Genomic DNA, 24359 nt, shown 5'->3' with positions numbered 1-24359 from the left:
CGACTAAGCTGATCCACCAATCAGAACGTTAATTTCAGACGCGATTGGATAGTTGCTAACAATCACATTTTCCTGGAGCATCTCTGGAGAAACCGATTACTCAAGGGATGCTCCAGGAAAATGTGATTGTTAGCAACTAGCTATATATATATATATATATATATATATATATATATATATATATATATATATATATATATATATATACGTAAATTAAATGTATTGCATTTAATAAATGAATCAAATTAAATATGTCAGGCCAATACACATAAATTTGCCCACAAATTCAGTTTATTCCTTCATGTCTTCGAGTCTGAAGTGACTTTCTCTGTGTAACAGCAGCATCATGTTGTTGCATTTCAGACTTCAATGAAATGAGAGGGAGGGGCGGGATTTGTTCAGTGCACATCGCTCGGGAACGCGCAGCAGCTGAGTTCAGGACGCGCGCTTTCCATTGCCGCTCGTTCTTTGTCCTCCATTGCAGCTGGTGTTCGCAGCTCCGCCGCACAGCGCAGGCCCGAAGTAGCGCAGCCGCTCTGAGGTTAGTGCCCTACCGCGCAATCTCCAGCCATTTCAGCCCCGGCGCAGCCGCACCAAACAACCCGGCAGCGTTTGCGTTTCACACACTCACACACACTGATGCAGATCGCGACGACGCGAAGCATAACATGGTCTGATATCGCTGGCATTTGCTTAGATGGCAATTTTTTATTTACCCCGTTCGACTTGGGACAAAAAGAGCAATGGCGCAGATGCAGGCCTTTGGCCTTGAGAAATTAAATGTGCATTCAATGCAACCGAATCGCTGTGGGTTTGTTCAGATGCGAAATGGTATTGCAGAGTTTAATAGCTTGTGTATATGTGTTTAATTGAGAAATGTATGTGAATGTATGCCTAATATCACAGACACATAAGTGTTATCGATCGGTCGTAATCGGAAAATAAAGTCGTGTTAATATGGTTTTATACACGCAATGGTTCCTCCTAAACTGAGCCGGTTTGCATTTGAGCTACACATTATGAGTTTTTGCAAATTAACAGTGTTTAATACCGTGGCGTAATTGAAAGAGTAATTTAACAGCTTGTGTGCACTTTAATATTTGTATTGCCCGCTCTTTACACATTTTGTACTCCGTTTGAAAATAACCGCCATTTTCGTGTCTGTTATTTATGATGGATTACACTGCTCTATATAAACTGTTTAGTTTTGCATGGGATTCATACCTACCTTTTATTACAGTTTTAGTAATCGTGAAGATGGCTTTTTCGTGTTTGTGAGTGGTTTTGGTGAACATTATATCAAATGTACCTCAGTGTCAGCCGTCGAACTGAATTGATGATGCGCGAGCTGTGTTATTTATACTTACAGATGATGTACAGTGCGACATCAACCTCCATATTTCTTTCTCTTTTTCCAGAGTGGGACAATTTGAAAAGTCTGTCTTCATTTAATGTCAAACACCCTGAAGTTAATCCACACACTGCTTGCTGTCTGTTACATTTATTACAGTGTCTTTTTATTCAATAAAACTTAAAAAGGCCCTTCTTTTGTGTCATTTAGTTTTTGTTTTTATTCAAGAATTCATTGTCTGCTTTAAATCTTTTAAATAAAGTTTCTACATTATTGCACTTTGCATAATTACTAATCTATGTAGGCCTACCAAATGCATAAGCTGTCACTTAAAAATATATTCTGGGTTCAATACAAGTAAAAGTTAATTTGACTGTAATTGTGGCATAAAATTGATAATCAAAAATGTATTGAAAATGTATGTAAAAAAAATGTGTAATAAAGTGAATGGGGCCAATCTGTAAACATTCAAATACTTACTGTTTCACCAGTATTGCCACAAGATATAAACAGTATGTAGGCCTGTGTGTTAACATGAGTTCAGTGTGATAGAAATTGCTTGCAAACCTTTTCTGTGTCAAGTTACAATAATGTGCAAAAGTTTTAGGCACTTAAGATGTTTCAGAAAAACATTTGTCTTAAGATGGTTATTTATATCTTCAGCTTTAGTGTGTCAATAGGAAATAATAATCTCCAAGAGATTACTTTTGCAAATAGAAAAGATTAGAATAGAAGAACAGGGAGAGATGGCATTGCCCTCACAGTGCCCCCCACTGAACATCGTGTCAGTCTGAGATTTCATGAAGAGACAGAAGCAGTTGAGAGAGCCTAAATAGATAGAATAACTGTGGCGAATTCTCCAAGAAGCTTGGAACATTCTATCTGCCAACAACCAAGAAAAACTGTGTGGTGCTGTTTTAAAGGTAAAGGTGGCCACACCAAACATTGATTTAGCTTGTTTATGTTTACTGGACTTTGTGTAATGTTACTTGATAAATTAAAACTATGGTATTATTTTTGAAGACATCCTCACTATACAACATTTCTCACAAGTGCTTAAATTTGCACAGTACTGTATATCCAGTTGTACAACTTTGTTGCCATGATAACGTGACACCATAAACACTAATATAATTATTAAAAAAAAAATACATCTAGAATAGACATGTTTTAATAATTAATGTATGGGATTTTATAAAATTATAAGATTTGTGTTTCTGCCTTTTAAACCCTCCAAAAATTGTCCCCATTCACTTCCATCTCTGTCCCTTGGAGGGACAAGTTGAAATGAATTTTTGTGGTATACAATATTATGCCACAAATGCTGTCAATTGAGCTTAGCTTGAATTAAACCCAGAATATTGCTTTAATTAAGATTTATTATTTGCATGTCATGTTAGGTGAATACTGAAACACTCAACTTTACAGACTCTAGCCAAACCTCCCAAAAATTAGTAGCCAAACCTCCCAAAAATTCAATATATTACTGTAAAATGTAGTGATTTGGGAAAGAAAGGTTCAGTACAACACAATAATAGTTAGTGGCCTCTAGTGGAGGGATATTAAAATATTAACTTTACAAAAAAAATAAAAAATTATGAGGTGCAATTTTGAAAACGGTTCACATAGGAACACAAGTACACATGTTTCTATGTTTTGCACCATAATTTAGTTGGCCCATCTATAAGCCCTTTTTCACTTTTTTGCCATTTGAAATGACAGCAGATGATTTGTGCAAGGCCTCTTTTAACTACCAACACATTAGACTGTATTAATAGATTACCTTGTTTGACTCATTGACTGTCATTCAGGTTTAATAGCAAGCTGATCTTTTTAACACTTTAAATAGAATTGGGAGACACTCAGATGTCTCTTTGCTATTAAAAGCTGAATAAGGTCGGTATAATAAGACAGTTGTTGTTATGTCAACTTTTTAAACTGCTCTTCAGGTGTTTACAAAATATGTGAATCTCATTTACATGATTTTAAGTATACGAGCTAGTTGCTCGTCAAGTGTGTGTGTGCTATTGTATTTGTGTATGTTTCAGTGTGTTTGGGAGAAACTGTACTGGATGATGGAAGACCACACGGTACATCAAACAGAGCACATGACCACCATCGAGGCCCATGCCGTATCTCAACAGGTCGCGCAGGTGCACGTCGCCACTTACACAGAGCACGGCATGCTAAGCGCTGATGAGGATTCGCCCTCCTCGCCCGATGACGATGCTTATGATGACACTGACATCCTCAATTCGACGGGGACAGATGAGGTCACCGCACACCTGGCAGCTGCAGGTAGGTTTCTGGCCAATCTGTAGTTGTATACTTGCCTACTTTCAAAATTTTCGACAGGTAGTTATCAAATTGACCACCAGATGGCGCACTTAAACCATGTAAATACGTGTAGTCTTCTGCTTGGGTTGGTTGTGAATGTTTTTACATTTCCAATGAGATCTCTGGTCCTTCGATTTAACCTAAACAGCTGATTTGATGCCCTTCATAATTTTTCAGGGCCTGTTGGCATGGCAGCAGCTGCTGCCGTGGCAACTGGGAAGAAACGTAAACGGCCGCACATCTTTGAGTCAAACCCCTCAATCCGTAAAAGACAACAAACTCGCCTGCTTAGGTGAGCCATATTCTTAGTATTGTTAACTGGTCTCTTTGCATTGACATTATTATGGATTGTATAACTGTGAATATTATTGGCAGCTTTGGTCAATTTATGACCTTTCTGTCTCTCTCTAGGTCTGTATCTTTGTATTTTTTTTAAAACAAATATAAAATGTATTACATATATATATATATCCTTGCTGTGTTTGCAGGAAGCTGAGAGCTACTCTAGATGAGTACACAACACGAGTTGGCCAACAGGCTATTGTTTTGTGCATCTCTCCCTCTAAACCAAATCCTGTATTTAGAGTGTTTGGAGCCGCTCCACTAGAGAATGTGGTGAGTATTTGTTTTTCGTTACATTTATATCTCTAATTCTCATTTAAAGGGACAGTTTACCCAAAAGTAAAAATTCTGTATTGCCAAGCTGTGGTCTGTGTTTCTATTAGACACTTATATTTTTATGTGATTTCAAGTTATGTTAAATGACATCAAGCGACTATTCGACAACAGAATTATTTTATTATTATTGCCGAGATTTGTAGTTACACATGACAATCCACCGAGTGAGTGTTCAGGGGCATCGAGACTAACAGTCTGCCTAACAATCTTTTGCCTTCTACAGAAGGAAGGAAGTCTGGTTTAAAACAACATGAGGATGAGTGAATGACGACAGAATTGTCATTTTGGGGTGCACTATCCCTTTTAAGTGCAGTGTCTCTCGTTTTAAACACTTTTGTGTTTTTGTTTTGGCCTGTCCTGTTTCATGTCTTGTGATTAGGTGAGGAAATACAAGGGCATGATTCTGGAGGATTTAGAGAATGCTCTGGCTGAACATGCACCCCCTGGTGGTGGAGAACTTGGCTCTGAACTTCCTCCACTGACCATTGATGGCATACCAGTGTCTGTGGACAAGATGACACAGGTAGGCACCAGGTGGCACTGTGAGGCAAGGATGCATTATTTTATGTTTTTGTATGTATTCAGTTCTCAAAACAATGCTTGTGGAGCAGTACTAAACAGAAATAAAAGTAATCAAACTGAAATCCAACCTATCTTTTTACATCAAAAGCTGAAATATACTACTTCTACTTCATATGAATAGAATTGGAGGGAGAGGGGGATAGCAAATTATTTTATTGTTATTATTATTATTTAAGTTAACATTGAAAATAATTTAGTGTAAGAAGCCAGTATATTTTGCTGCTATAAGTTTTCTGTGTTGGAGAATTTCAGAATCATGCAGCTGAAGTTGAACTGTTAATAATAGCTTAAAGGGTAATAGTGGACATGTGCATGATTTTGGAAATTGTTTATTTGTATAATTTTTCTAGTTACGTTCTGATACATTTCAACACCTGAATATTGCTCTTGATTTGAGCTTATGTCAAGAAGAACTTGTTCACAAGCAACTGTTATGTCAAATTTGTGAGCTAATCTTTTTTTCTTTTCATTTTTTGGAGTGTTTTTATTTATTTATTTTTAGTTAAATGAATATGTTCAAATAATATGCCCTCATTTAAATAAAATTGCACCTTGAAAACAACTCCAAGGCCCCTTAATTGTTGGTTTCTGACACTGCCCACTATGACTGCTTATTGTAAATTGGAGACGCCCCTCTTTATTTTTTTTCCTGTTAGAAGCCCATATAACTATTTATATGGCAGTATAACCAGTGTATTTACAAACTCACCCATTGCTCATCGCCCCTCATGGTGTTTGGGGGCGGGTTGCATACAGCTGATATCCCTCAGGATAGACATCTTGCTAGGTTTGTGGCAGTTGCAGGCAAGTTTGTGCAGGGATCATCAGGTGAGGCTTGTGCGTGCAAGTAATTATCCGGCACATTGTGGCCGAGCACAGAGCTTTCTGATTGGCTCCCAGGTGGATTAAGAGCAGAGGGAGGGATCGGGCAGCTGAGCGGTGTGTTTGGGGCATGAGATTCCTCTTAATACCTTTGCAGCATAATTAGGCCATCTGCACAAACACAAGGAAGAGCCTGCTTCTCATGATGCTGGTGTAGGCAATCTGTTGCATGGACTTTAAACGGAGTACTTAACATCAGTATTTATTTAGTTTAGTCATTTTACGTTTAAGCAGTTGCTATTAATTATATTTGTGTGTGTGTGTGTGTATATATATATATATATATATATATATATATATATATATTATAAGTGTTTTTATTTGATAAACAATATAATTGTATAGATATATTCTAAAAAGGTAATTATAAATACTTTGATTTAAATTATATGAATTAATATCTTGAAGTTGTGTAAAGTCAGGAAAATTTCTATTGTAAATATATATTTTGTAGTTTGTTTTTTTTGGGGCTAAAAATAGCTCTTTGTGAGTGCAATTTCAATTCAGAGGATTTATAAAAATAAAAACTTATCCAGTAATAATGAACAACAAAAAAAACATTTGATCATGTTAAAAGTTAATTGACAAAAATGTGTTGGATCCCTCCAATTATGATTTATATTTTAATTATTTCCATTTGGTTATATCAGATCTTTTTTTATCCCTTGTGCTAAAATCCTTCTCCCATGGCCCTCTGCCATGTTGTCGTCTGTTACTGTCCAATACCAGACTGACAGGAAGTTTGTTAATGTGTTTGTGAGAGATTGGGAGGGAGATGCTCTTTTGGGAACTGATTTATTCCTCTCAAGCCAAATTTAGCCTGTGATGTCGAGGTGAACAGACGTTGCTACAGTGCACAGGGAAGTACAATCCCTGGTTTGCCCATGCAATTATCAAGGGCACAGATTACACTGTACTAAACTCCACCCTCAACCTGAGGATGGGCCTGTCTCCGGGCTAGTGGTCTGCCACATAAAACTCAACTTGGATCTAAAACCAAGAAGACAATAATTATCTGATATTGAAAAGATAAACACAAAATTATTACAGTGCTTTTAAGGCAGAATTGCTTTGAAATTCATCAATCATTCTATTTTAATTCTAATTGAATTTCTTCCCCACAATTTTCAGCAATTTATTCAGCTAGAATCTCTTATAAACTTCTTTCAGGCTTTGTTTTGTATGTATTTTCTGTTTTAGTTATGTAAAGTAACCCTAAAACATTTATGAAATGAATGATTGAAATTATCTGATTGACTTGCATTGTTATAATGAACCCATTTAAAAACTAATAGAACTGTAATGGTTGTGTTCTTTATTGTTGTTGTATCAAAGATACACAGGTGCTCTGTGATTATGGACCAACCAGCATAAAAGTAAACTTTTTTTTTTTTCTGCATAAACTTCTTTATATTTTAGAGTTAGACTGTCTGCTGGGTTTGTTTCATTAGAGACTAGGAAATCTTTTAGAGTCATTCCTCAGTCCTCTCCATCTTTTGCAGTCAGACTGCGCTGGAACCCATAGATTGGTCTTCGTATAGAAATATAATAGACTACTTTTAGAAAGCTATATGTGTGTTGAAGTACGAATAAAAAAATCAGTGGCTTGCTTTTTTTAAACTCATTTTCACATGCATTTTTCCAGAGGGCACAGTGCTCTCTACCACTCCCAGTCTAAAATCACCTGCATTTATTGTTTGTGTATTCACCCTTTGTTCCTTTGTAGGCCCAGCTCAGAGCATTCATTCCAGAAATGCTGAAGTATTCTACAGGCCGTGGGAAGCCTGGCTGGGGGAAAGAGAGCTGTAAGCCCATCTGGTGGCCAGAGGACATTCCCTGGGCCAACGTGCGCAGTGACGTCCGGACAGAGGAGCAAAAACAGAGGGTAATGTTGACAGAAAGAGGCTCCCACTAAGGCTTGTGGATAAATTTCAGATTTATTTTTCAGGGTTTGACAAGAATACATTTTTATTGATATATTTACAATTGAAGTCAGAAGTTTACGTACACTTTGGTTGAAGTCATTAAAACAAATGTTTTACCACTCCACAGATTTCATATTAGCAAACTATAGTTTTGGCAAGTCGTTTAGGACATCTACTTTGTGGATGGCATGAGTAATTTTTCCAGCAATTGTTTACATACAGATTGTTTCACTTTTAATTGACTATCACAATTCCAGTGGATCAGAAGTTTACATACACTAAGTTAACTGTGCCTTTAAGCAGCTTGGAAAATTCCAGAAAATTATGTCAAACCTTTTAGGCAATTAGCAAATTCGCTTCTGATATGCTAATTGGAGTCAATTGGGGGTGTACCTGTGGAGGCATTTTAAGGCCTACCATCAAACTCAGTGCCTCTTTGCTTGACATAGTGGGAAAATCAAAAGAAATCAGCCAAGACCTCCGAAATACAACTGTAGACCTCCACATGTCTGATTCATCCTTGGGAGCAATTTCTAAATGCCTGAAGGTACCAACAATAGTATGCAAGTATGAACACCATGGGACCATGCAGCCATCACACCACTCAGGAAGGAGACACATTTTTGTTTCCTAGAGATGAACATAGTTTGGTGTGAAAAGTGCAAATCAATCTCAGAACAACAGCAAAGGACCTTGTGAAGATGCTGGAGGAAACTGGTAGACAAGTATCTATATCCACAGTAAAATGAGTCCTATATCGACATAACCTGAAAGGCTGCTTAGCAAGGATGAAGTGGCGGCGTGCTACAATTTGCAAGTGCACATGAGGACAAAGATCTTACTTTCTGTAGAAATGTCATGTGGTCTGATGAAACAAAATTGGAACCTTTTGGCCATAATGAACATTATTTTTGGAGGAAAAGAGTTGAGGCTTGCAAGCCGAAGAACACCATCTCAGCCGTGAAGCATGGGGGTGGCAGCATCATTCTGTGTGGGTGCTTTGCTGCCGGAGGGGCTGGTGTAATTCACAAAATAGATGGCATCATGAGAAAGTTCGGTCACAAATGGGTCTTTCAAATGGACAATGACCAAAATGGCTCGAGGACAACAAAGTCAAGGTACTGGTGTGGCCATCACAAAGCCCTGACCTCAGTCTGATTGTGGGCAGAATTGAAAAAGCATTTGTGAGCAAGGAGGTCTACAAACCTGACTCAGTTACACCAGTTCTGTCTGGAGGAATGGGCCAAAATTCCAGCACCATACTGTGACAAGCTTGTGAAAGGCTACCCAAAACATTTGACTCAAGTTAAACCATTTAAAGGCAATGCTACCAAATACTTACAAAGTGTATGTAAACTTCTGACCCACAGGGAATGTGATGAAAGTAATAAAAGCTGAAAGAAATAGTTCTCTCTACTATTATTCTGACATTTCACATTCTTAAAATAAAGTAGTGATCTTAACTGACCTAAGAGAGAATGTTTTCTATGATTAAATGTCAGGAATTGCAAACTGTAAAATTAAGCTGAGTTTAAATGTATTTGGTCAAGATGTATGCAAACGTCTGACTTCAACTGTATGTATTTGCTCTGAAATGGCTTAAAAGAATGTTTTCTTTTCCCAGTAAAACCATCATCAACCAAACACTATTAGAACCAAGTATGTCAGATTTGTAATGCAAGAAGTAATTTACAGGATAAAATTTAGTTAAAATAATAAAGGCATGTTTTTCCACACTGTTTTTCACTAAATTAACACAAGAAATAATGATGTTTAATATGTAATTATAAATGCATTTATGTAATAACTTAATCAACAGCAATATTTAGCTACATATATATTTACTAAAACTTGAATGAATCATCAAATCACAGTTTTCAAAGGATTTTGAAATGGACAGTTTGAACTGAATCATGGAAATCGAAATGAAGTATGTATATCCCAGAGACATACTAAAACATATCAGTCTTAACACTCATACTAAGACAAGGAATGTGAGATGTTAATACAAGCACAAAACTCACTGCAATATTTGAAACGTTGCTTAAAGGTGCACTAAGTACGTTTTTGCTAATTAAAAAAGTTTTACATGTAAAGACACAAATAGCATTTTTTTTTAAGAAACATTTTGAAAATTATGTATAATTATACTTACAAGAAAGCCAGAGTCAGCAGTGTAGTCCAGAGTGATTGTATGGTATTTATAAAGAGGAATAAAATCAACCAGAGTCTGAGCAGAATGAGTGCAAGTGGACAGATAAAATGTCCAAATAAGAGGACCCTGCTGGAGTCATGTAACAAACCACTTTAACCTGCAGCTCACGAACAGCAAGTGGGAACACAAGACAGTTTTCAATCAGGGCAGAGAGCTCTGGAGCCGCGGCTGCACAGTCTAGCATGCAACAATATGTGAAAATTAGTTTGGATTGGATACGAGAATGTCCATTATAGGGATGCGTGTATTATGAGACAGATAAAAACACAGACAAAAAATAACGAAACAAGATAACACATTTTGTGTTAAGTAGCAGCATTTGGTAAACAAACCTCCAGTATTCAGGATGCGGGGTGTCAGTAGAGTCCAAAACCACAAGTATTACTGGGACTAACAGGATGACTAAAGAGCTAGCTAAAATCTTACTTGGTGCACCTTTCATTTTAAATTGACAGCTACATTATAACAAATATTCATGAATATTTAATTTTGCCCAGCCCTTTCACCTATGTAGTAAGAATGCAGACTTGGACCATGATTAGGTCACACCATAATTTTGCGTATTATTCACAAAATTGCAGCTGAATTGAAACAAATGAGCTATAACTTGCATCAAATTGTCTTATTGAGGGTTTATTTCCATTGAAAACAGGTGTCATGGACGCAAGCCCTAAGGACTATCGTGAAGAACTGCTACAAGCAGCATGGGAGAGAGGACCTGCTCTACGCCTTTGAGGACCAGGTCACCACACAACAAGTTACCACACACAGCATTGCGCACCTGGTGCCATCACAGACAGTGGTGCAGACGATCAGCAATCCTGATGGAACCGTATCGCTCATACAGGTGAGCTCAGATCACTGCTGTGGGAACAGCTACACAGTTGTTTTATTGCATACTACCATTCTACTCGTACTATTTCTGCCATAGACACATATGGCAGAAGTAGTAAGAGTATTATGGGTAGTATGCCATTCCGAAGTCAGCCTCAGACAAGTCAAAATAAACTGTAAGCTTTAAAAATCAAGTTTATTGGGTATAGTTTTAATATGAAGTATAGTTTGTATTTATTAATCAAGTGTTTTTTCTAATATCTAAAAGCAAATATATATAAATATACATTTAAACAATATATATATAAATGTTCTTGAAAAAAATACCTAATAATAAAGTCAATGTAAAATAAATGTTGACTATTTGCTTTAATGCACAATTCTGGTCTTAATTTGCATAATTGTTGTGCAATTGTTGCAAATAATTCCAAAGAGCAAGGTTTGTCCTCTTAATCTTCTATCAACATGTCATTTTGCAACTCTGCCCTGTCATATAAAGATCAATTATATCCAATAAATTCCTGATAGATAAAACCATGTACTATTCTACTTTTAGCTCATTTTAAAGGGATAGTTCACACAATTTAAATTCTCTCATCATTTACTCATGTATGACTTTCTTATGCAGAACAAAGATTTTTGAATATTCGGCTCTGTTGGTCCTTTCAATGTAAGTGAATGGTGACCAGACCTTTGAAGCTCCAAAAATCACTTAAAAGGAGCATAAAAGTAATTAATTTGATTCTAGTGGTTAAATCCATGTCTACAGATGTGATATAATAGGTGTGGGGAGAAACAGATCAATATTTAAAGGGGTCATATATTGCCATTTTTGTACAAGTTAATATGAATCTTTAGGGTCTAAATGAAAACTTTGTAATATACTTTTATTAAAAATTCTCATTAGTATTTTAAGAAAACACTCATTTTACCTGCTCAAAAACAGCTCTATTTTCAGCACTGCGTTTCAGAGCATATGACTTTAAATGATAATGTGCTTTGGTCACCCGCCCCTCCGTTCTGGAGTTATTCTCCGTATAACTGTTTTTTTGACATTACTTCTTAATCAGTAACATACAAGTAAACCAGGTGTAACTTAGTGTTACCATGTTAACTGTAACACCTGCGTACACAGTTTTTAATAACACAATAACCATAACGCGTTGTTCATTATAAGCGTGGGATTATGAATTATATTGAGAACGTCAGTAACGTTATGGAAAACATGCCGTAATGTACCCTGAGTGTAAACATTAGCCACATTCATTGTGAAGCGTGCAAGCGATTTGCAAAGATTAATATAAAGGTTAATAAAGCGTTACACTTAATTCTTCTGGAGGTGCAGAGGGAATATAAATAGTTGGTACCGAATCTTTTTTCAGCAGCAGCTTCTTAGCAAAACCAGCTTTATACTGACCCTCGTTTATAAAGCAGTCTGGTGAAAAATGATTCGCGCAAACATGAACGCATTGACGTTGCTCATGGGGAATATTCCCATCGTAAACAAAACTCAGCCACTGCGTCTTCAGCGGTTCAGATTTAGGAACATCAAAATGACTGCTGTGTTCGTTATTACACTGAAGAACAGAACACCACAATCGCTTAGGCGCCATTCTGCTCCAGTGTATCAACAATGATGACGGACTATGATTGACAGCTCACTCACGAGCGAGGGCGGGTCTGTGTTGAAACACTGCTGTCAATCAACAATCCTGGGAGGGGCGTCCGACCGTATGACGTCACACAGTCGAACGGCTCGATTTGAGGCAGGGGAAAATATATAAGGAGATTAAAACAAAAACACTGGATGGATTTTTATCATAATAGGATGGTTGTGTACAGGCACAGCAACACACATTTCAGTACAATCAACTTGAAAAAGTGCATGTACCATTATATGACCCCTTTAAGTCCAGCTTGTGAAAGAAATTGAAGATGGGAGCTCAATGGGAGCTTTTATGACATCCCATTCTAAATCCATAGGCATTAATATCAAGTTGGTCCCCCCTTTGCAGCTATAACAGCTTCCACTCTTCTGGGAAGGCTATTATACAAGATTTTGTAGTGTGTCTGTTGGAATATTTGCCCATTTTTCCAGAAGAGCATTTGTGAGTTCAGACACTGACCTTGCTTTGTGCACGGGGGCACAGTCATACTGGAACAGAAAAGGGCCTTCCCCAAACTGTTTCCACAAATTTGGAAGCATAGAATTTTCCAAAATGTCTTTGTAAGCTGAGGCATTAACATTTCCCTTCAGTGGAACTAAGGGGCCTAGGCCAACCCCAGAAAAACATCCCCATAGCATTATCACTTCTCCACCTAACTTTAAAGGCACAATGCAGGCAGGAAACGTTTTCCTGGCATTCGCCAAACCCAGACTCGTCAATCAGACTGCCAGATAGAGAAGCATGATTTGTCACTCCACAGAACATGTTTCCACTGCTCCAGAGTCCAGTGGCGGCATGCTTTACACCACTCCATCCGATGCTTGGCATTTTGCTTGGTTTGTAAGGCTTGCATACAGCTGCTCTACCATGGAAACCCATGCTATGAAGCTCCCGGCGCACCGTTTTTGTGCTGATGTTAATGCCAGAGGAGGTTTGGAACTGCAGTTATTGTTTCAGCACTCGGCGACCCCGCTCTGTATCTTTACGTGGTCTGCCACTTCTTGGCTGAGAAGCTGTGGTTCCTAAACATATCCACTTTGCAATATTACCACTTAATAATTATCAAAAAATTATCAAAGAAGAAAATGTAATTTAATTTCTCAGGAATCTTCCTTATTATGGTCCAGGGACATGATTAATTGCATGAGTTATTTTATAACATTAATCTCACTGAATTAACACATTCAATCGACAGCCCTAGTACATATTGATCTGTTTCTCACCCACACATATCATATCACTTCTGAAGACAAGATCTAACCACTGGAGTAGTATAGATTACTTTTATGCTGCTTTTATGTAATTTATGGAGCTTCAAAGTTCACATTCACTTGGTTAGTGTGGCTCTACAGAGCTGAGATATTCTTTTAAAAATCTTTGTTTGTGTTCAGCAAACGAAAGTCATACACATCTGGGATGGCATTTGAGTAAATAATGAGAGATTTATTTTGGGTGAACAATACCATTAAATCCTATTGCACAAAAAAGTCCCATTATGGAAGTAAAATAGGTTGTGAATGGGTTTGTAAAATGGGCGATGTAAAAGTGTTTTTTTTATATTTTTATTTCTTTACATCCCAGCGTCTAAATGCTTCATTAATCAACAGGTTGGCACTGGAGCCACAGTAGCAACACTGGCAGATGCATCAGAGTTGCCAGGTACCATGACAGTCGCCCAGGTGAATTACTCCACAGTGACGGATGGAGAGGTAACATCAACACAAACTGAGTGTACACTTTCTAGTCTGAATATTCAGTCGACATACATACAGCATGATCACTAGTTAGTGTGCTGTACTACAGGTCATAACTCTGTTCATATCAATTCTTCTTTTTCTCTAAGGTGGAGCAAAATTGGGCCACAATACAGGGTGGTGAGATGACCATCCAATCCACGCAAGCATCCGAGGCCACGCAGGCTGTGGCCTCCTTAGCCGAAGCTGCAGTCGCTGCATCGCAAGAGATCCAGCCGGGGGCAACGGTTACCATGGCGCTCAACAGGTACTCATTGGAAGTAATTGGGTTGGAGAAAGAGTAAGTGAGAGAAAATACTCGCACAGCAGCCTTTAGTTCAGTCCCAAGCACAGGTACATGTCCCTGGGGTCTTGTTAAGGGGCTTACCTAAGCACACTCTCCTGTTTATCACAAGCTGGTTGCAGCAGCAGCCTAGAAACACAGCACCTTGGGAACAATTGGTTCCTGCAACATTCCCACAACAATTATGCAGTGGAGGCATTGTTTTGTGCTCACAGCAGCAGTGTTCATAAAGCATTAAATCTATCATTTGTTTGCTGAGCACAGTAAGAACTAGGAATGTGCAAAACAATTTTTTCGATTAGTCGGTGCGTTGCCTGAATGACTAGTTGGCTGGTTTTGGGTTAAACTGACAAAGATCTAATGCAGGTTCTTGCATTCAGAAAACAACCACTGTAGAGAGAACGAGTGAGATGCGATGGAACGGCCAGAAATGATCATCTGTATGCATAGACCAAATATCTGTAACGTTTCAGTGCACAAAACTGTCATAGTCCTCTCAAAAAATGGGGACCTACAGACTATGCAATAACCTGCAATTTGAAGTCTGACAGTAATTTTCTTGAAATCTTTGGTTAAAGATGGTGAATTAAGGCTCTATTATAGAAGCAGTGTTTTTATGACTGTAGCATCAATGCTTTAAGGGGGATGAATTTAGAGAGGTAACATCTCAGACGGTTTTGGCACGTTAAAGCCCTTTCAGAGAAGTCTTGTCTCTTAATTGATCCTCTTTAAGAGGGCATGACATGCCTTATTTATTATTTTAATATGGTTCACTTATTAGTAAAGTTTTTTGCACAAAAAAGCTGTAATATATTTGTAAATATGACCATTTTCCACCCTTATTCTGACCCTCTGTCAGAAACACTCTGTTTTGGTGCTGCTTCTTTAAGACTTGACAGTAAACGCCCACTGTTTTTATTGGCTCTCTGCTCTTGACTGACCTGTTCTCTCCTTGCCATCTCACTGCTCACCACTACTGGGCGGGGCTAAGTAATAAGGTAAAGTAGGCGTTGATATGTTGTGGAGGCAGTGAGATGCAACCACAGTCTCTACCACAGTGTGACATCACAATGTGGAGGGAGTAAAGAACAAGTCGTTTTGGCTGCTTGGTTTAAAAAAAAAAAAAAAAATGTGCAATGAGGTGGACGTTTTGAGATCTGAAACTTACGTTATGTTTTTATAGTACAATGACCTCTTATATGTTAAAAGGAAAATATGATTCCTCATGTCATGACCCCTTTAAAGCACCGCTACATAAAATATCATGAGTAACACTTTACAATAAGGTTCAGTTTGTTAACATTAGTTAACAACATTAGTAAACATGAATTACAATACTTTTACAACATTCATGAATCTTTGTTAATGTTCATTTCAACATATATTAATACATATTATTACATATAGTTGTTTTATTAGGCCCATCATTTGTAGGCCATGTACCCATTATCATTCCCTAATTTAGTGATTTCCTGCACTAGGGGGCAATAAACACCAGTTTGTCTATCAAATCCTGGATAAAACCTTTTGTACTTGCAAAATATTATGTGATTATGCAAGCTGTGCTAATGTAAGATGTGTTTATTGCCTCAGCCTAATGTGTTTTTGTGTTTGTGTTGCAGTGAAGCAGCAGCTCACGCAGTGGCGACACTAGCGGAAGCGACTCTTCAGGGCGGAGGGCAGATCGTGCTTGCAGGAGAGACAGCGGCGGCAGTCGGAGCTTTAACGGGAGTTCAGGATGCCAGTGGTACAAAATCTTGCTCTATCACACACACACTACATTCACAGTGGTGTTCCACCAATGCATTCACACACTAGCAAACAAGCACAACCTATTCATCCTATATAACCATGCCATTATCTCTCTGATATCGAAAACACTCATGCAAACATCTGACTTATGTATAATAACAAACCTGTGGAGGTATTATGCACAGTTAAAGCATGCACATACTTGATGATATATTATGAAATATTTTTATTCTGTAAACAATAAACAGGAAAGTTTGAGGTGGTCAGATGTATTCATGACGAAACATCCTTTCGTCATCATGAATTTCACGTCTCGTATAGGTGTGCACACATGTGTAAGGTGATGTGTGAGGAAGTCTGTCGAGGTCTATTGTAATCCCCAGGGTGTTTGTGGGACAGATGGTGTTTGTGTGTGACCCATGTCAGCCTCTGCACTTTTCTCTAATCCTCACATTGCCTCAACCACTAAGCGCGCCGCATATGTGCAGCACCCTCCAGTACTCTATATATACTATGAGTAGATGGTGCTTCACATGCATTAGATGCTGTGTTACAGTGCTAATGTGGACTACAGGCATTTGTTATAGCATAATGAACTGGCACATTTTAGCCACAATTGATATAAAGAGTCAAAAGATATATTTCCGATGATATGACTGGTCACCATTCCACACATTCCCTTTTTTATTTTTGCTTTGTGCTAATTGCATCCCTTAATGGTAGTTCATGACCCAAAATTGTTCTGTGTGTAGTGTCCTGGCTTTCCCCGGTGACCAAACCAAAGCCCCTCCCCGAGGAACCCTCTTGAAGGGCTTTGATCCTCTCCATTATCAGTGCAGAGTCTAATCACTGAGCCAGCTGTCAGCACCGGGAAGCCCTGTGTATGAAACACACACACTCGCATGAACTTAATAGAATAGACAGGAGCGCGGGGTGTATTTAAACATAAAAGCTGATTAGCGAGCATTATATCTACATTTAAAGAAATGAACATCAGCCTTCCACCATCTTGGTATAACAAAATGAGCACTGCTACTTCACCACCAAAATACTAGGGATACTTTGAAACAAAATAATTTTGTGATATTATAAGCAATATTATAATATTACAATGTTTGTTTTGTTTAGAGTTTTACGATCTTTTGTGTTTAATGCAACAAGTGCTTAACGTGTGCTGCATTTAGCCCTAGAATTTGTGTAGATAGAACGTAGTTATGTCAGTGTTTGTGAAAAATGTCATGAGGGTATAGCGTACCTTGGTTAAAATGTGTAATCATACAAAAACACTTGCAGTCTAGCTGTACGGAGGATCGGTACGTACATCTTTACAAATTAAACCAGTTATAGTTCTTATAGTATTCTCAATACTTCTTATAGTATTCTTTGCTCATTCTATGTTTGCACTTTGGTCAAATAATTGCTAATTCAGACTAACAAACATACTAAACCACATGTTTTGGTCCTGTGGTCCTAGGGGATTGTATACTCACTATCTCTTGATTGACCATCTGTTGATGTCTCGTTTTTTTTTTTTTTTGGTGAATGAAGACAGAGTTGCTTGATGAGAAGATGTCACTTTATATAGCACTGTACTGACTTCATCTAGAAAGGTTACTAGAGGATGCAGGGATTGAGTACTCATACGTAAACAAGCAATCTGCACTATTAAACATAATTTACGCTTCAGCTCGGGGAGCCTGGTGAGAGCGTAGGCAACAAAAGACACTTGATGGGTTGCCAGCGTTTATTGACCTTATTCAATCAGTAAAGTGGCAGTGCAGGCGCAGCTTTGAAGTGGGTAGTCTGAGGTTGTCGTGACTTATTTACGTTTCCTGGTTCAGTGCCCCTCTTTTGCGCCGTAAGCCTGGTAGTAACCCTCGATGTCAGAGTGATGGAGGGTTAGTAGGCACTTCACCCAAAAAGTAATGCTTCAGATGCTCCCCGTCAATTATTGAGACTAGATGTGATTGCGAGAAATCAAAGCATTTAGACAGATTCACTTGTAGCTGCCAGGCAGGCTCAGGATGTGGAGTGTGTAGGAACCGTTTTTTATTTGTTCTTTTTAAGGGGTAAGTCTCTGTAGTCATTGTTCACCCCAAAATGGAAAACATATTAATTTTTTGTAACACTTATAATTAACTTTAGTTAACATGAACTAATAATTAACTATTCTTTTTCAGCACATATTAATCCTGGTTAATGTTCATTTCAACATTTACTTTAATACAATTTAAAAAAATAAATAATATTGTACACCTTATATGTTAACATTAGTTAGTGCATTATGAACTGTCAATAAACAATTCAGTCTTTATAATTCAACATTAATAAAGATAAATGCATATTATAAAAATAGTTAATTTTAGTTCATGATGCCGAATGCATTTACTAATGTTAACAAATAGAATCTTATTGTAAAGTGTAAAAAAAATTAAAAATAAATCTGAAACCCATCTGAATGAATACCTTAAACAACTCGTTTCCATCACACACACCAATATATAGAGACGGATCAAAGTCTGGAGATCATGTGTCGACTGCATATGTGATCAGTCACCAAAAATGTGGAATAAGGATCCCCAATCAGTTACATTTTTACAGCAGCGACCATAGCTATTATTCTAGCACTAGATCAGATTAAGACAACACAACAGAGATGTTTTTTAATAATAACAGATTCAAAATCATGTAGTCAAGCTCTTGCATCACTCAAAAATAACCAGCCAGCCCTTGTAAAGATTCTAACCAAATTGTCAGCTCTGGAGGCACAGCATTTTAAAATGTACTTTTGCTGGGTACCTGGCCATTGTGGAATCTTAGGAAATGAATGAGCAGAATGCTGCTAAATCATTTTATACAAATCTTTAAAAGGCTCCATACCACCTCAGATCTGAAACCTACCATAATCTCTTACATCAACAAATGGCAAACAGAATGGAATTAATGAACTACAGACAAAATGCTTGAAATCAACCCTGTAGTGTCCAAAATATGCATCTTTAATTTCAGGAATGGCTGGGATCAGATCATTTACCACAGGTGCCGAATAGGACATTCCAGACTCGCACATACGTTTTTAATATCAAGATCCACCACATGTCAGAATTCAATATCTTTGAAGCATATTTAATTGGATTGTGCTGGTTTTATTTCTTTTAGGAATTAATTTGACACAGCAAACACTTTTGAAGAGATTTTTAACCAAGTCAAGCCTGAGTCAGTTTTCTTATTGAATTGTTTTTAAATACCTTATTTAGGTTAGTAATTACGCTACCTTTTAACATATTTGTACATGTTTTAAGCCATGAAAATAGCCATGGAAGCTGGCATGGCGTAAAAATCTCTAACTATTGTAAAGTGTTAATACATTTTTGCATTAAGAAAATGAATCCTGTTTTTTGTACCATTTTTGCATTTAGACATACTCAAGACAATTGACAACTAAGCACAACCACACCTCCACAACCCTCCTCCTCCAAATCTCACTGCTTTTATACATTTTAGTTTTTATTATTAAAATTAGCAACAAGAGAAAAAAAAAATCAAACAGTAAATATTATAATAATGAATAAATACTTGTTAATTGTTTTTATTTATTTATTTTTTGCATTATCATAATATTTTGGTTTTATTTATTCTGATTTTGGGTTGAAAGAGGACCCTGACATGATCTTGACAGGTTTCATAAGATTCCCCCTTAAGTTGATGTAAGAGTTCTGGGGCTATCAGATAAAATGTTTAACATATTTCCAAAGTCTGACTGGCAGGACGGTGGATTTGGTTGAAATATGAGACATTGCTTTGGACTTTGGGACAGAGTTGTACCATTGTGACTCAAAGACCATTCAGTAGTTTTGGAGCCCTTACAAAAAGAAAGTTTTCTGGCAAATCCCTTTGGCAAAGTCTGGTGAACATTTCCATGGAGTTTGCCAGGGAGCTTACTACTGCATGATGGCACCATTTCTTTTCAATATGTATAAACATGTAATTATCGTGGCCTGTGGAAACACCAGTAGTCACTGCATGGGTTAACCTACCTTCCACTTTGACCATACGAGTTTGTGGCCAGGACAGATTGGCCACCTCAATACACCCCATGTGACTGCAGCAGTAATCCAGGCTGCCCTGCTCACAGCTGGTCATGGAAAGACAGAGGTAGAGTGGGAAAGAGACAGGGGTACAACTACTGAGAGAGAGAGAGCGAAACAGAAGCTGGGAGCGGTCGCCTCAATTACTCCATTGTTCCGCATTGCAGTGTGATGCAGTAGCCCTGCCCTTGGCCTCTATCTAGAGCCAGCCCTCTCTATGTAGTGCACAGACTCGAAACAAGTAGTCTACATGGCCACTCAGCTCAACGTCCAGCCTACAGTCTTGTCCGACTGCAAAAGTGTCCTACACTCCCCTTCATCCAGCGGTCTCGGATGACAAGCTGTGTGCTGCTATCATGGCTGTCATGTGTCCCAAACCAATAGAACATCTTCAGTGGGTGCTTTGTATGCTGGTGACATCACAGTTGTAACTGCTTTGATTTGGGTGTATGATGCATCTTAAGCATCCCCAACGATTGGAATAGGAACAAAATTTTGAACTGAGTCAGATGTGTATAATGTGGAGACAAAATTGCCCCAATAGTAAATTCTCTTTTTAAATAATAAAAATATTTTATCTAACATTTTATGATTTTCATAATATTCTATCTAGCCTGACTAGTTATTGATTAAAATGGCTGAAAATAAAACACTCCCTATAACTTATTTTTTTTTAAATGTTATTATTTATATGTTCTGTAAATATATATTATAAATATAGAATTTGTAAAATATATTTAAAATTATTTAAAAAAATGTTTTATTATATTCATATATTTGTGTATTAGTTAAATATAAATATGTGTATGTGTGTGTGTGTATATATATATATATATATACACATTTTTTAATATAGTATTACAAATTTATTCCAGCATTTACTGTTATGATATCTTGTGCATTATTTAGAACTACTTTTCTATTTGTTGTCGATTTGACTTTATAGATAACTTATAATTGTTCAGATTGAGAATTGTTGATTCAAGTACAGTAGTTGATATAAGTGGGTGACATACTGTGTGTTTTTATATGGTTAGAATATAAATATCTTATGAATGTAAAAAATATTGGCTGTTAAAATACACTGGTTTGGACCAATAGAAGAAAACACATATTTCTCAACATTTGTTTTCTCATTGCAGGTCTTGTCCAGATACCAGTCAGCATGTATCAGACTGTCGTCACCAGTTTGGCGCAGGGAAATCGACCTGTTCAGGTCGCAATGGCTCCCATAGCCACACGCATTGACAATACAGTAACGCTTGACGGACAGGCGGTGGAGGTAGTGACCCTAGAACAGTGACATACACTGCCCCTGCAGATGTATGGGACAGGAAGTTCTACAAATACATAAAGGAATTAGCTGCTGGAATATATTGTAAAAAATTATATTTTAACCTGTTAACACATCTGCAGGGGTCAGAAGGTTTTTTCTGGGGGATTAACCTTGTAAAAAAATTATTGTCTTGTTTATTTTTCTGCTATAGTGTTGTTAAATTTATTAACATTAGTTCATTTTTAGCTGAAGTTTGATAAATGTACTATTGTAAAAGAGACTTAGAATAATGAACTAATTCTTTCTCTACAATTACAGCAAAAAAATCTAAATTTTCACCTTCAAGATCTTAGTGGCATAATTAGTTTTCTCCCTCCGTTTTGGTTCTTTTCTCCCCATATAAAGCATTAGTTAAGTGTGCTCTACCTTTCTCTCACAATATCACTGACCCATTTTTTTTTTTTTTTTTTTTTTCTTCAATTTTCATCTAGGTGTATATGTTGTGACCCATCTTGTGCCACAGATAGAAATGCATGTTTTTTTATTTGTCTTTTTTGTTAGACTGTATAATGTAGAATTGTCAATGAACGCAGAAATGTGAACTCTCACTCAGCGCTATCTATTGTCTTTCACTGAATTGTACTATTAATAGATGACTATAAATGTTGACTTGGCAATGACAAGGCGGAAGATGTAGCAGTCCATATCATACTTTTTATACTTCAGAAAATAAACACAACTTTACATTTTCAAGGCATATAAGCATTTTGGAAACGTATCCTACATATTATTAAACTGTTTGGGAACGTGTTTTATTTATTTGTATTTATTTTTGCGTTAATGTTTTTGTTAGATGCGCATATCCTTGAAATCATACACAAAAGGACATGTTGTAAGTGGTGTCAAGGTTTTTGAAGTCGACAGAGAATACTGGTGGCATTGTATATGCTGCAAATTAACTAAAAATGTATATTCTATGTCTCTTTCTCTGTTTTTGTTATATTGTATCTAAAATGCAACCAAATATTCATTTTATGGTACTCTTTGGCAAAAAGTCATCACCTGTATGTAAATTTACTGATTCTGCTGTTTCCTGCTCCTGGACAGTTGACATTTTTATACGCCTGAAAGAACACATCAGAAGTCAACCTTTTTATGTAAAAATTGTAAAATATATGGTTTGATGAAACCAAACTTTCCTATGTTGCTTGTGAAAATGGTGGTGACATTGTTTGGCACCACATGTCAGCATTTGTCTTAACCTTTTTATCCACTCTTGGAAATAAAATGGCAACTGTAATGGAAATTCTGTCCTCATTCAACTTTGATTTTTTTTCTTGTCAACTTTGAATGTAAGCTTTAAAAGAATATTCCGGATTCAATATAAGTTAAGCTCAATCGACAGCATTTGTGGCATTATGTTGATTACCACACAAATTCATTTCAACTCATCCCTCCTTTTCTTAAAAAAAAACAGTGAGGCACTTACAATGGGAGTGAATGCTGCAAATCTGTAAACAAAAATTCTCACCGTTTCAAAAGATGTAAATAATGTACATGTTAACATATTATTTAAAAACTTACCATTTCTTTTGTTTGGTCAAATTGAGAATCTTTTAAAAACTTACAGAAAAACAATTACTATTGCTATATGAAGAATAATAAAGGCAAGTAAAGCAATGAACTAAATAAAGGTCAGGTTGATCAAAATCTTTAAGAAGATTGAAATCGTAGTATTCAGATGCCACCCGTCTTCTGTCAAGGTCACTAGACATTGGCCGCTTGTTTTTATGAAGTTCAGTAATCCCATCATGAAAACTCACTGACCTCTTTATAAAACACATGGTCATATCTGCACCCCACCTCCAGCCTGTCAATGGAGGGGCTCTTGTTGCATCATAAGCCCTGATCCCTCCCTCCTGGATTTAAGACCTGTGTCCTTCTGCTGGGGGAGGAGGAGAGGCACAAACTAATCCATCAGGCATCCCACACATCCCAGCATCCACTTCCAGATTATCAGTGCCGAACAGCCTGATCAGAGAGAAATAGCAAGCATGCAACTCTAATCTCCCACATAGCAGCAGAAAACATCCTTTCTGAGCTGGCCACAGCGAGAGGAATGTGGAGATGTTAAGAGAGGCGTGAGAGTGTGCTGCATCTGTGTAAGCGAGAGAGTGGAGACACTGAGATAATTTCTGAAAATAATGTTTGTTTGAGGGCCACATTTTTGACAATATTCTCAGAAATATAATTAATCTTTTAATAACTGACTTGTGATTTGAAGTGGCCCTCATTATTTGAAAGGCTCATAATTGGGCCATTTCATGTTTTGCTTCAAATCTAATAATGTTAACTGGTTTCTGTAAGAGGTTTAGGGGTATGGTATGGTGAACAATATTTTAGGTCCTCACTTATGAAGCTTCTCAGGTCTGTGTGTGTTGATGGTTTCCAGGTCATAGTAGCAGCTGGCAGGAGATGCTCAGAGCATGCGTGCGTCACTCGTGAGCTCCAGATTAAGGGACTCTTATTAGCACGCTTTCTGAGAATCTCCCCGTGCCCCGCCCTCATCCTGGCCAAGTGCTCGGCCAATCTGTTCCTCTCTCTGTGTTCACAGGACAGTGTTCAGACTGAGCTGTAATCCGAATACGTAACCTCAAATCTAACTCAACATTTCAGTGTTACGTACCCAGTTTAAGAGTGATGTAATTGGTAAGACCATTGGCAAGTTCATGCTG

At 37.4% G+C, this 24359-nt stretch overlaps 1 protein-coding gene across 1 annotated transcript; it reads left to right on the top strand.

The window, feature by feature from the left end:
- The first annotated feature begins 438 nt into the window (after window positions 1-438).
- LOC127638802 (nuclear respiratory factor 1) lies at window positions 439-22919 on the top strand. The gene is made up of 11 exons (XM_052120544.1): window positions 439-541; window positions 3400-3649; window positions 3866-3980; window positions 4177-4303; window positions 4746-4889; window positions 7557-7715; window positions 10623-10817; window positions 14079-14180; window positions 14315-14472; window positions 16131-16255; window positions 21491-22919. The coding sequence occupies exons 2-11, from the start codon at window positions 3424-3426 to the stop codon at window positions 21649-21651; spliced, it is 1512 nt and encodes a 503-aa protein (XP_051976504.1). The 5' UTR covers window positions 439-541; window positions 3400-3423; the 3' UTR covers window positions 21652-22919.
- Window positions 22920-24359: the final 1440 nt, after the last annotated feature.

The sequence above is a fragment of the Xyrauchen texanus genome, chromosome 47, assembly GCF_025860055.1.
Source record: "Xyrauchen texanus isolate HMW12.3.18 chromosome 47, RBS_HiC_50CHRs, whole genome shotgun sequence".
Lineage (NCBI taxonomy): Eukaryota > Metazoa > Chordata > Actinopteri > Cypriniformes > Catostomidae > Xyrauchen > Xyrauchen texanus.
The sequence above is the reverse complement of the archived record's forward strand: the minus strand, read 5'-3'. Positions and strand labels throughout refer to the sequence as shown.